Source organism: Prionailurus viverrinus, chromosome D3 (genome assembly GCF_022837055.1).
Source record: "Prionailurus viverrinus isolate Anna chromosome D3, UM_Priviv_1.0, whole genome shotgun sequence".
NCBI lineage: Eukaryota > Metazoa > Chordata > Mammalia > Carnivora > Felidae > Prionailurus > Prionailurus viverrinus.
The window spans coordinates 49,750,061-49,765,030 of NC_062572.1; the positions used below are offsets into that span (position 1 = coordinate 49,750,061).

The following is a 14,970-nucleotide window of genomic DNA, read 5'->3' on the forward strand; positions in this document are numbered from 1 at the left end:
GGCGCCTGAATGGCTCAGCATCCAACTTCAGCTCAGGTCATGATCGCGCGGTTCATGGGTTCGAGTCCCATGTCAGGCTCTGTGCTGAGAACTCAGTCTGGAGCCTGCTTCAGATTCTGTGTCTCCCTCTCTCTCTACCCCTCCCCCACTCGCATGCTGTCTCTCTCTCAAAAATAAAAACACATTACAAAAATTTTTTAATTTTTTTTTTTCAACGTTTATTTATTTTTGGGACAGAGAGAGACAGAGCATGAACGGGGGAGGGGCAGAGAGAGAGGGAGACACAGAATCAGAAACAGGCTCCAGGCTCTGAGCCATCAGCCCAGAGCCTGATGCGGGGCTCGAACTCACGGACCGTGAGATCGTGACCTGACTGAAGTCGGACGCTTAACCGACTGCGCCACCCAGGCGCCCCTACAAAAATTTTTTAAATAAATAACAAATAAAAAGAGCAGTTGGTCCCTACGTTTAGAACAAAAAAATTCCTATAAAAACCTCAATTCCTTTCTCCAAAAATCAGTTACTATTTTCTACATGCACATTGCTGTATGCATTATTTTTTTGTTCTCCAAATCTTATAGCAACATCCATTCTTGTAAACACCCTATCATTTTCTTAATTACAGTTTCTAAATAGTGTGCCATCATTACTGTAGATGCTGTGAGAATCATTACCAAATTTCTTGCTCTCTCTCTCCTGGTAACCCAACTGTATGGAGAAACCTCCGAACTCCCCTCTGACCTGCCACTGACTGGATCTTGCTGTTATTCTAAACCTTTAATTGACCTAATTTTATAAAAAAAAAAAAAGAAATTCCATCATGGGCACTAAACAACTTGAGGGGAGGGGAGAAATGGAGCAAGTGCCACTTTTGTGAAGCTACACTGATAATTTATTATATTGGCTCTCTTTGTTTTCAGTGTATCTCATCAAAAATATAAAAGCTTCTGTATTACTATTTAAGTGTTAGAATATATTATTTCATCATAAGTAATTATCAACAAATTAACCTTAACTCCCTTTATCTGGGTGCACTTTTGTGCTTTGTTTTTCAAAATCAAAATCTAGAAAAATTTTTTGCAAATACGAATTCTATCTTACACTTAACCTCACATTTTGCAACTGAAATAGCTTTAGGCTGGCAATATGCCAAATGTTTTAGCAGGCAATTAGCAGAACAGAGCGCCACTTACTGGTTTTTAGTTATTATTCACAAGAATATTTAGAAAAGAAACATGGTAATTTCATTCTCTGAGATTGGTAACAAACTTTAATAGACTTCACCCCATTCTAAGAATAGAAGAATACAGCAGCATCTCTACTGAAAACTCTAATAACAAATTACGTTAAAATTACCTCTTAATGCTGAAACACAACATCAGAAAACATTCATAAAAATCAAGGGAAATTCATATAAATTAATAAATCCTTAATAAGTAAAAAAAAAAAAAAAACAAAACCATCGAGTAAAAGTTTAATAGCTTATACTTGCTAAGATAAAATTATATTTTCTCAACCTTCTAGCTCTAAACAAATGTTTGGCTATTCATCTATTAAAAAAATTTTTTTTAATAAAAATACAACAATCTCAAATGAACTGTCCAAAAGACATGAAAGTAAATAAGCTTAAAAGCTAAATTAAGCAATTTAACTTCTAAATGCAAAAACGATTAAACTAGTGTCAAGTTCAATGTTCCTTTTTTATAGGAATGACCATTACTTACTTTAAACTGTATTTTCAAGAATCAGCTACCAACTTGAAATAACTGTTTTACTTTCGAATGCTAACATAGCATTCTAGTGGAGAACGATATCAAGCTTATTTACCTTGGTTTGGTTGCATATTCATATTTGGTCTGGGGCCATAGCTTCCTATTGGCTGCCCTTGACTCATCGTCATCTGATTCTGTACTGGCACACTCTGTGATGATGGCACAGAATGGTTGTAACCTCCCATGGATCCATGGCTACTTGAAGGCATGTTCATGGAACTGTTTGTCATATTGAGTTGATTGGGTCCCGGTCCCTGAATAGGCATATGGTTAGGCCCTTTGAAGAAAAGTGGTCAGAACCAAATATGAAAGTTAAAACACATGGTCTATTAAAAAGTACTTTAAAGAGCTTTTTATTTTCTTTTGCATACCATAACAATAGCAAACAATAACTTGAGTATTTAATCAACAGCAAGCAAAGTAAATGCATTAACATGAATGAGAGCAAATACTGTGAGGGAGAACTTATTCCCATTTTATAGATTAAGAAACTAATGCTTTTAGAAACCAGCAACATTCTGAAAAAGAAAAGCAATGATCAACTAGCTTTGTAAGAGAGCAAACATATAAAGTGGAAGTAATTTTTTATTTTTATTTATTTATTTTTAAGTTTGAGAGAGAGCATGTGTGCATGAATGGGGTAGGGGCAGAGACAGAGAGAACCCCAGGCAGACTCTGCCCGAAGAGCACAGAGCTCGACAGAGCTCGACACTTAATGGACTGAACTACCCAGGTGCCTCTAAAGCTGAAGTAATGAAAAGTGTGTAGTACTAGCATATAAATGAATTAACAGATCAATGGACCCAGAGCAGAGTCTAAAAACACACCCAAATTTCTAATTCTGTAAATGATAATAATGGTGAAATTCAATAAATAGTGTGACAAATGAGTAGCCATCTGGAAAAAGTCCTATCACATTCCTTCCAACAAAAATAGTTCCAGATGAATAAAATATTAAACATTAAAAAAGAAAATGAGGAAAAGAAACCATAAAAGAGAATTTTAAAAAGAACTTTTAAAATATTCTTGAAGTGGATGGAACAGCCTTCTTGCATGCCAGAAAACCCAGAGTCATAAAAAACTGATAAACTAGACTAGACTACATAAAAATAAAAAAATGTAAGTATGACCAAACCAGACAAAACGAAACTAAGTATTAAAAAGTAGGAAAAAAATTTTTACAAGACATATCACAGACTGAACTAATTACGTGAACATATAAAGTAAGTAAAAGACCACCAGCAGTAAAAAAAAAAAAAAAAAATGGCAAGGGACAGGAATGATTAGTTCACACAAAAACTACCAAAGAGACATAAATATGAGAGGACTGCCTGCTTCATTTATAATAAAAAGGCCAATTAAAATTATGAGATCCTTTTTTCATTTTTCAGATTCTAAAGACCCAAAGTTTTGATCTCTGAAGAAAAGTAATTTCATACATTATTGAGGTATATAAATATATAAATAAGTACTATTTAAAAAAAAATTTTTTTTTCAACGTTTATTTATTTTTAGGACAGAGAGAGACAGAGCATGAACGGGGGAGGGGCAGAGAGAGAGGGAGACACAGAATCGGAAACAGGCTCCAGGCTCTGAGCCATCAGCCCAGAGCCCGACGCGGGGCTCGAACTCACGGACCGCGAGATCGTGACCTGGCTGAAGTCGGACGCTTAACCAACTGTGCCACCCAGGCGCCCCTATGAGTACTATTTTTATGTAGAGCAATTTGGCAATAACTACCATATTTTATTTAATTTTTTTAATGTTTAGTTTTGAGAGAGACAGACAGATTGTGAGCAGGGGAGGGGCAGAGAGAGAAGGAAAAAGAATCTGAAGCAGGCTCCAGGTTCTGAGCTGTCAGCACAGAGCCCGACATGGGCTCGAACTCACAAGCCATGGGATCATGACCCGAGCCAAAGTCGGATGCTCAACCGACTGAACCACCCAGGTGCCCTGGCAATAACTACCATATTTTAAAATGCATATATCTTTCACACAGCAGTTGCAGTTCTAGGACTTTATCCTATAAATATACAGGTCTTTGTGTGCATATGTCCATGAATGCAAAACTGCATACGTATTTATTTACTTGTTTACTTGCTTTTATTTTACAGGCATATTCACATCAGCATAGTTTTTAATACCGGAAGATTAGACATGACCTGTATTTCATTATAAGGGAATAGTTCAAATAAATTAGGGGCATCCATGAAAAAGAATGAAATACAGCCACCAAAAGCATAAGGCAGCTCTTTATGTACTGAGTGGTCTCCAAAATATATTTTTATATACTTATGGTCTCTAAGATATATCTTTAAGAGGGAAAAATATTAAACATAATACTACATAATATATGCCACCACATTTATTTTAAGAGTAAGACAAAAGAAAAAGGAATGTGAATATGCATATGTTTTAGATTCAGAGAATTATCTCTTGAAGGATACCCAGACACCAATGACTCTCTGGAACAAAGTATCTGGAGGTAAGAGCTGTATACCCTTTGGTACCTTTTGATTTTGGTACCAGAGACATACATTATCTTATTTTTTTTCAAATCAATTAAACATTTTTAAAAAGGAATCTGAAACTGATGTTATCTGACCAAGATCAAAGAAGATATAAGTAGCTCTATGACTTAGATTTACAAAATAATAAAAAACAACACAAAAATAGGAAACTGAAAGACTAGATACAAATTTGTGTGCGCAAAAAAGTTGGCTAAGCTCTATTAAGGAGGTTTTAAATAAAGGAAACATAAGTAACTGGACCAATTTCTCCTACACCTAACTAGAACACTCTATAAGAGACTATTTTGGAAGCTCTACAGTGTTCTGGACAACCTATGTCATAACTAGTTGAAAAATCTCTGGTTTATAAAGAATGTAACTACTCCAGATAGCCTTATACAAAAACCCAAATGTCACGTTAACAATAATTACATTGCTGCTCAAGTGTTTCTCTGGCCTTAAGCTTGAATTTATATGGAGAAGTCAAAATTCTAATTAACAGTACGACCATAAAAAGTCACAAAACTCCTAACTCGCACTACCCTTCCAGTTCTAAAAGCAACAGGTCCTGATGAGCTAAATGTGGACTCACCAGAAGTTTCCTCTTGACTACAACATAACAAGTAGTTAGAGGTCTTTATTCCTATTTAGCCCCTCCCAGGGTGTGGGTCATGGGGGCCATGGGCTGTGGCAAGCCCCCAAAGGAAACAGAAGACAGCCACTGAAACAGCACCACCCTTCTACACGATCAATCGCACACCCATCTTTTATAAACCGGGCTATCTGGCTTCTTTTGCTCTGTGTTCTCCTTTACTTCATTTTCTACACCCACTGTCCCTCAGCTAAGACAAGACTATCCTAAAGATGCTAATTACTAATTTTACAAATGAATTGCTTTGTTATTTCATTTACTTTCATTATTGCTATCTGTATAATACTTTGTTAATGAAAATAGCCTTTGTCTTTAGAAAGTAAAAATATTCTCACATTAAATGAAGAAAACAACCCACCAAGAATTATGGGTATGGGTTTTAGCTATTGTTGCAAAAACAAAAGAGTTTAATGATACTTTTCAGATTAAAAGTTCAAATCAGCAAAAGGTAACTAATTAAGCATCCAACGGCCTGGAAGATACTCTAAATGGCTCCAAACTTAGAACGGAAAAATAGTAAAAGGAATAACTCATTATCTAAAACATCTGAAATTATTTTTCCTTTAAATTTGCTTTAATATCAATTTCCATATTTATATTATGCCATAAACATATATATTTGTAAAAATTTATACTCAGCTTCAATAGTATCAATGTGGAAATACTAAATATATTACATTAGCACTTTACAGATTGTTTTCTTTCTTTTCCTCATGTGTTTTTTCCAGCAATACTGTTTCTGAGACCAGTAAATTTTTAAGTAAATACAAAACCCAAGGAAATGTTATAATACCTTTATAATCTATAAAGAGATTTTAATTCTTAAGTCATGGCGCAATGCCTTTTTTTCCAAAAAGCTTCTAAAGCCAGCTGTATTGCATAGTTTCAGACAGACTAAATTTAGCCAGTTCTGTTCATCAGAGGAATGCTGTGTGTCAGCTACATCAAAGCCCAAGGGCAGCCTGATAAACACTGAATACAGGTCACGTAGCTCTGTAGCTAACAAACTCTAAGAGAGCTTGTACTCGGGGGCATTCAAAGCAGTTTTGTCATCAACAATCTAGTATCCCTTGAGCCCCCATGTCGTTTCAGTTGCTAAGCAACTCTGGTGTTAATGTCTTAGAGGAGAAAAACTTACCAGGCATCTGGCCGTTCATCTGGTTCTGCATGTGTGGTGCAGGAGGACCCCCACCTACCATTCCATCTGAAGGCATGTTGTGAGAGCGTGGAGGTGGGGGAGGGCCGCTCTGATTCATCCCTCCCGGACCCATAGGCATATTCTGTGTGGGTGGCTGAAAGAAGACAGTTTAGTAAAACAAGAGAAACAGTTAGACTAATATATTAAAGATGCATGTAACAGTTGCCTGTACTATTAAACTAAATAGGAACAAAAACACAAATACATTTCAACTTATTCTAATGCATTTTAATAACAATTATTTACATCAAATTTATATGACCCCCAAACTTAACAAGATCATTAGTGTGAAGATATATTCTGACCACCTCAGACCAAAAGAACACCACAATTAAAGTATATTTTACTTTATAAAATCTCGATAGTGAAAGTAAGTTTTTTAAATATTCTATACCAAAATTCACATTTGTTTATATACAAGGATTTTAATGTGTTCACTGTTGTTACTTAAATTATGTTTTAAAAATTAAGTTTCCTTTCATTATTAATATATTTAGACATATTTACTATTAATGATAGATTTTACCTGAAAAGTCACTGTAACAAAAATTTATGAAAGGACAGGAAGCTCCTAAATATGATATACTTTGTACTGTTTGAGGGGGAAATAAATTTTGGCAAGGGAATGTTTTAAACCACGAAGACTCAGTTCAGTCCAACATTTTTGTGCCGACGACTCCTATAGATCGGAAACATTACTGATGGCCTCCAAGGGTACAGAGACAGCTGCCTCAAAAGGATGCCTTTGGCAAATTTCCTAATGAAAGTGTGAAGAAAATCACTGACTAACCTTGAGAGTTCACAAAAGGGCGAAAGGAAAAACACAGATACAAGGTGGTCTGCAACACCTGGTTCCCTTCTTGGGGATATTTTGGTGAAGAAAGCAAATGGTTAGTTTCTTTCCAAATCCCCATTTTTAAGCCTACAGGAGGAGAAGGAGCTATTATTTACAGATCTATTTCTGCCTTCTTTCTCTACCTCTCTATGTTCTAAAAACATAATGTTGGCTCCCATACTTGTCATTCTCTTCCTCCTACATTTTTTTAAGTTTATTTATTTAATTTGATAAAGAGTGCAAGTGGGGAGGGGCAGAGAGAGGGAGACAGAGAATCCCAAGCAGGGCTCCGCGTGCTGCTAGCACGGAGCCCAACACAGGGCTCAATCCCACAAACCGTGAGATCATGACCTGAGCCAAAACCAAAAGTTGGACACTCAACAACTAAGCCACTCGGGTGTCCTTCTCCCACATTTTTACATGGCTACTTAGTTACTGTTTCTGTACCATCTCGATTTTGTGAACACAATCCTCTCTGATACCCTTAACCGATAAAACACTGTCTTGTAGTCATCACACGTAAATACTCAAATCGCCAACCATTTAACATCACCAACATTTACACAAATAACCAAGTACAACTCTAATAGCACCCATTTAAAATTCACAGTCTTGGAGTGCCTGGATGGCTCAGTCAGTTGAGCATCCAACTCTTAATTTCAGCTCAGGTCATGATCCTAGGGCTGTGGGATCGGGCCCAGGAGGGGGCCCCACATCAGGCTTTGTACTGAGCATGGAGCCTATGTAAGAGTCTCTCTTTCCCTCTGCCCCTCTCTCCCACTCATGCTCTCTTTCTAAAATAAATAAAATTCAAAAACAAATTTAAAAACAAATAAGTAAATAAATAGAATTCAGAGTCTTAGTTCCTTTACTACTAAATCTAGAAAATAACTGCTCTTTATTAAATATTTTTTCTTCAATTCTCATTTTAATTCTTTACCCACTTCAGATTCTTTAAACACTTAATAACGTTGTTCAGAATTTTAAAAAATTACCAAACATCAACTCAGTGTCACATATCTTACTTTGAAATGATCCTTTACTATCCTTCAAATATGGCTGACTGTGACCTTCTTCTCATTTGAAAATAAAAATCCCGCCTTCTATATTCTTGTCCAAATTCTCTGCTGAAAATGTTATGTTCTCACTCTCAATAGGTAAGAGCTTTTTCATTTTCTTGCGACACACTTAATGAAACATCAGTATTCATGGCTCCCATTGTAATAGAGTAGCTTCTATCAAACTAACCCATCTGCCAATAAAAGTTATAAAATCTACACAAATGTAAAAATTGTTTGAAGGCACTGAAGAGCAATCTACACGGAGAGAAACAGGAGGGGCTACAACTCTTGAAAGAAGGGAAGCACAGAAGATCAGCTCCTCCAAACACCTTGGCTTTTTCCCTAACTTTGCTGTGTAACAAGAAAACAGAGCCCAGCCCTACTGGACTGAGGAGGAGGAGGAATTCTGGACTATCAGAAAGCTAGAACCTGAAGAACAAAATCCCAGAGTGGAAGAACCACAAACAGGATGAAAATTCACAAAAACTAGCATAGAACAGCAGTTAAGAGGCTAAAGAGCTGACCAGAAATTTCAGCTTCTGCCCAGGGCTAGGGAAACAAAAGACTGGCAGTAGTCCCTACCAAGTCAGAAAGGCCTTTGTAAACAACACAAGCTCTCTGTTGAGACTTCAAAAAAGGCTCTTCTTAGATTAAGGTCAAAACAACTATATCAGCCCTAACAACTCTTAAAGACAACGCTCACTACTCAAGGTACTCTAAGTACTTCACCTTCCAAAGGAAAACTTAACTCTCTTTGGAATTAGATAACACCAAGTAGAGCTCCACAACTGTTCATTCATAAGTCTGGCATTCAATGAAAAGTTACAAAGCATTCCAAAAACAAGAATAAACGGACAATACTCATTAGGATGGCTATAATTTTTTAAAAAACTACAGAAAGTAACAAGGGTTGGCAAGAATGTGGAAAAAATGAAACTCATACATGCTGGCAGGATTGTAAGGGGTGCAGCCACTATGGAAAACAATTGGCAATTCCTCAAAAAGTTAAACACAGAGTTACCATATGACACAGCAACCCCACTTCTGGTACAGACCCAAGAGAACTGATGACACAGAGTCACACAAAACTTGCACACAAATGTCATGGTAGCATTATTCATAATAGCCAAAAAAACAAAACAAAAAACAAAAAAAAAACAAAAAAACTCAGAAACAACTCAAATGTCTATTAAATGATAGATAAACAAAAACATTCATACAATGGAATACTATTCAGCCACAAATGAAATGAAGTATCAATACTTCAACATACAACATAGATGAATCTTGAAAACATTATGCTAAGTGAAAAGAAGTCAGACTCAAAAGGCCACACATTTGTATAATTCCATTTGTATGAAATATCCAAAATAGGTAAATCCAGCGAGAAAGAATGTAGACTAATTAGATGTTACCAGGGAATGGACAGAGGGAAAACTGGGATTGAATGCCCACATTTATGAGGTTTCTTTTTGAGTTGATGAAAATGTTTTGGAATTAGACAGTGGTGATGGTCGGACAGCACTACGAATATACTAAAAACCAATGAATTGTATTCTTCAAAAAGTTAAAATGGTGAATTTCATGTTATGTGAATTTTATCTCAAATTTTTGTAAAAAAAAAAAAAAAAAGAATACATGAACAACTAAAAGAAATAACAGAACACAGAAAAAGACACTCAGGTCATTCATATTTTGGAGTTATATGAGAGACCTTAAAATAACTGACTGATATGCTCAGTGGTTAAAAAAAAAAAAAAAAAAAAAGGATAGATGGAGAATTTCAGCAAAATACTAGAATTCTTAGAAAAGTCAAATGGAAATTCCAGAACTGGAATATACAATCAATGAAATTAAGAACTCACTAGTTTAGAAAGAGCAAAATAGAAGATTGGTAAGCTGAAAGAAATGTATAAAAAAATATGACACACCAAGAAACATAAAGGCACGAACATTAAAAAAATAAAAGCATAAAGACATGTACAACATGCTACAATGGTTTAACACACATCTAACTGGAGTTAGAAAAGCAGAGGAAATGAATCATAGGTAATATTTGAAAAATACCAGTCAAAAATTTTCCAAAGCTAACACAAGTCTCTAAGCAGACATGCGAAGTTCTATAAACCTCACCAGAATATGAAGAAAACGATACCCGAGTCAAAGTCTTAAAAACCAAAGCCAGAGAAAATCTTAAAAGTAGTCAGAAAAAATAAGACACATTACCTTCAGAAGGACAACAAGACTAACGACATTTTTTTAATCAGAAATAAATGAAATAGAAGACAATAAAATGACATCTTTAAAATGCTAAGACAAAACAAGAAAATAAAATAAGCCAACCAATCTGGAGTTCTATAAGAGAAAATATCTTCTGACATGAAGATGCATTAGTAAGAGCTTCAAATAAACAAAAGCTGAGAGAACTTGTTACAGATGAAGGGAATTCATCAAGCTAAAGGAAAATAACCCCAGATGGCAGCACAGAAGTAGAGGACTTAATACAGAGAAATGGAAAGGTAAGTGTTTAGACAAATACAAATTAATATTGATATTTAGAATAATTGTAACAAAGGCTTATATGGTTTAAAAAGACATAAAAGTATAAAATATATGACAGAACTAACACAAAAGACAAACACAAAAAGGAATAAGTTAAGTACACTGTTCTAAGTCTCTTGCATTTTTCAGCAAGTGCTAAAAGTACAAATTTAGACTGGAATCTTTATGAATCCAAAATGTACACTGTAATTTCATAAGCAACTACTTAAAAATGCATACACATATAAAAATGTACAGCTAAAAAACTAGTAGAGAGGAAAAAATAATGCTTGATTAGTTCAAAGAAAGGCAAGGAAGAGACCAATAGAAAACTAATACCAGGCTGATATTCTCAAATCCTATTATATCATGTTCTGCGTTAAATGTATCTGGACCCAACATTTCACTTAGATAACAAATATTATCAGATTGGATTTTTAAAACACCCAACTATATTCTGTTTACAAAAGATCCACTTTAAGGACATACACATGTTAAAAGAAAAAGATACTATGCAAACACTAATAAAAGTATGGTGATATGATTATATCAGACAGTTGACTTAAATCAAAAAACACTACTCGAAATACTAGAGGAATACTTCATTATGATAAAAGGATCAGTTCAACAGGAATATGTAACAATCATAAATTTCTATACATCCTGTAACACCACTTCAAAGTCTATAAAGCAAAAGTTAACAGAACCAAAAGGAAAAACAGAAAAACCCATAATAATGGCTTCATTTTAACACACTTCTTCTAGTAACTGGTAGAATAATGAGACCAAAACAAAAATGAAAAACCCTAAGAATATAAAAGATGTGAAATCACGGCTATTAACTCAATTAGTATATGTAAAATACTATACACAGCACCTGCATAATATACATTCTTCCCAAGTACTCATGACATAGACCAAACTAGACCATATAAAGGGCCATAGAGCAAGTCAACAAATAACAAAAGACTGAAATAATATAGAGTATGTTTTCTGAGCACAGTGGAATTGAACTAGAAATCAATAACAGAAAGCTAATAACCTATTACTCAATGAAGAAATCACAAAAAAAAATTTAAAAATATTTTTAACTGAACGATAATGAAAATGCAACATCAAAATCTGTGAGATGCAGTTAAAGCTATGCTAAAAAGATAATTAGTAGCTTTAAAATGCATATTTATAATGCATGTTTAAGAAAAGTAAAAAAAAATAATGATAAAAGCTTCCATTTCAAGCAGCTAGGAAAAGACAGCATATCAAACCCAAAGTAGTACAATGAAGGAAGTAACATGGATACAAAACTAAACAAATCATATGAATTCTTCCAGAGAACACAAAAAGGAGAACAATTCCCAATTCTTTTATGAGGTCACCAAACCTATGATATCAAAACCTAACAGGGACATTACTAGAAAGACATCTACAAGCCAAACTTTCTCATGAACAAAAATCCTAACAAAATTTTAGCAAACCATGAAACTCAGACTGTATTAAAAAGATGATGCATTATATAACCAATAGACTTGGTTATATAAGAATGCAAGCTGATTTAACTTCTGGAAATTAATCCTTGTAACTCGCAAAATTACCAAAATAAAATCCATATAATTATCTCAATATATAAAGGAATATTATTTGATAAAATTCAATACCTACTCATAATACAAACTTTTAAAAATTAAGACTAGAGGAGCATTCCTAATCCAATAAATCTAATTTACAAGAATGTATTATCTGATTGATGAAATATTGGAGTCTTTGAATTCAGGAATAAGAGTATCCATTAACACCATATCTATTCAACATAATAAATAAACCTATAAACAAATCAATAGCATTAAGAATAAAGTTAAAAAAAAGTAAAAAAAAATTGGAAAAGACACATAAGACACATAATTGTCATTATTCACATTTGACATGATTGAGTGCACAGAAAGCCAAGAGAATCTGTAACAAATTATTAGAATAATTGTACACAAGATCAATATATAAAAATCAACTGTATTTTCTATATATTTCCAACAAATTAGAAAATTAACTTTTAATAATAACAGCATACATAATAGCATCGAAAAATTCAATAACTAGGAATGAATCTAGAAAGATGTGCAATAGCTCTACAATGCAACACTGCTGAAAGAAATTAAACGCTTACTAAATGGAGGGATATACCATTTTTATTGACTAGAAGGCTCAATATAGTGAAGATACCAGTTTCCCCAATGCTGACCTAGAAATTCCATGCAATCTCAATCACAATCCCAGGAGGCTTTTTGAAGGAAATTCACAAGCTTAATCTAGAATTTATATGGAAATGCACAGAAATTAGAATAGCCAGGATACTCTTGAAAAAGACCACCACAAACTGCTATACTAATTTGAGATATGTTGTTAGTATAAGGATAAATAAACACACCAACAGTGGTGAGAAATAGATCCACACATACAGTCACTGTACTTATAATAAAACAACTTATATTCAATGGGTAAAAAATGCTATTTTCAATCAGTGGTACTGTATCAGTTGAATATTATATGAACAAAAATGAACCCTGACTCCTAGACTCAGATCATACACAAATTTAATTTGCAATGGATCATGGATTAAGAAAAAAACGTTTAGAAGAAAACAGAAGCATATCTTCATGACCTTGATACAACAAACTATTTCTCAAGATACAGAAAGAAAACAAAGATTGATAAATTGGATTTCATTTCAGTTAGAAACCCTCTTCATATAAACACACCATAAAGAGAATAAAAAGACAATTTTCAAAATGAGAGAAGATAGCAAAGTGAAGAAAACAATTAACAGAATTTAGAAAAAAGGCAACCTATGGAATGAGAAAACATTTGCAAATGACATATCCGATAAAGGTTTAGTATCCAAAATACATAAACAACTTACAAACCTCAACACCCAAAAAGCAAATAATCCAATTAAAAAATGAGTAGAACACATGAACAAACATTTCTCCAAACAAGATACACAGATGGCCAACACACACGAAAAGGTGCTCAACATCACTCATCACGAGGAAAATACAAATCAAAACTACAATGCAGTACCACCTCACACCTGTCAGAATGGCTAAAATCAACAACAATGAGGTGTTGGCAAGGATGTGGAGGAAAATGAACCCTCCTGCACTGTTGGTGGGAATGCAAACTGGTGCAGCCACTTTGGAAAACAATATGGAGGTTGCTCAAAAGGTTAAAAATAGAACTACCCTAGATCTAGCAATACTACTGGGTATTTACCCTAAGAATACAAAAACAAACAGAAACCCATGGGGAGGGGAAGGAAAAAAAAAAAAAAAAAAGAGGTTAGAGTGGGAGAGAGCCAAAGCTTAAGAGACTCTTAAAAACTGAGAACAAACTGAGGGTTGATGGGGGGTGGGAGGGAGGTGAGGGTAGGTGATGGGTATTGAAGAGGGCATCTTTTGGGATGAGCACTAGGTGTTGTATGGAAACCAATTTGACAATAAATTTCACATATTAAAAAACAAAAACAAAAACACGAATTCAAAGGGATACATGCACCCTGATGTTTACAGCAGCATTATTTACCATAGCCAAGATACAGAAGCAGCACAAGTGTCCATCAACTGATGCATGGATAAAGAAGATGCCGTGTATACATATAATGAAATATTATTCAGCCGTAAAAAAAAAAAAAATGAAATCTTGCCAGCTGCAAAGACATAGGTAGAGCTGGAGACCATAATGCTAAGCAAGGTAAGTTAGTCAGATAAAGACAAATACCATATGATTTCACTCATATGTGGAATTTATGAAACAAAAACAAATGAGCACAGGGGGAAAAAGAAAACAAACCAAGAAACAGACTCTTAACTACAGAGAAGTGATGGTTACCAGAGAGAGGTGTGTGAGAGGATGGGTTGAATAGGTGATGAGGATTAAGGACTGCACTCGTAGTGAGCACCGGATGTTGTATGGAATCATGGAATCACTGTATTGTATACCTGAAACTACTATTACACTGTATGTTAACTAACTGGAATTAACTTAAGAGGCAGCTGGGTGGCTCAGTTGGTTAAGCATCTGACTGCAGCTCAGGTCATGATTTCACGGCCCACGGGTTCAAGCCCTGCATCGGGCTCTGTGCTGACAGCTCAGAGCCTGGAGCCTGCTTCCGCTTCCGTGTCTCCCTCTCTCTCTGCCCCTCCCACTCATGCTCTGTCTCTCTGTGTCTCTCAAAAATGAATAATGTTTAAAAAATTCAAATAAAAGTAAAAATAAAATAAAAACTTTAAAAAAGGGAAAAAATATTACATAGCCAACAGAAGATTTATATCCAGAACATATAAAGAACTCCTATAAATCAATAATAATAATAAAAAAGTCAACCCAATAAAAAATGGACAGAAAGGGGCA

The 14,970-nt window shown here is 34.6% G+C and overlaps 1 protein-coding gene across 6 annotated transcripts in view; it reads right to left on the reverse strand.

The window, feature by feature from the left end:
- SS18 (SS18 subunit of BAF chromatin remodeling complex) overlaps positions 1-14,970 on the reverse strand; it is an 88,937-nt gene that overhangs the window by 42,157 nt on the left and 31,810 nt on the right. For 5 of the 6 annotated variants that reach the window (XM_047827640.1, XM_047827643.1, XM_047827644.1 and 2 more), the window contains exons 4-5: positions 6,073-6,226; positions 1,828-2,049 (exon numbers count right to left, since the gene is read on the reverse strand). In XM_047827640.1, the coding sequence (XP_047683596.1) occupies positions 1,828-2,049; positions 6,073-6,226 (376 nt within the window). The remainder of the gene's footprint in view (positions 1-1,827; positions 2,050-6,072; positions 6,227-14,970) is intronic. The other variant, XM_047827642.1, reaches the window with a different exon arrangement.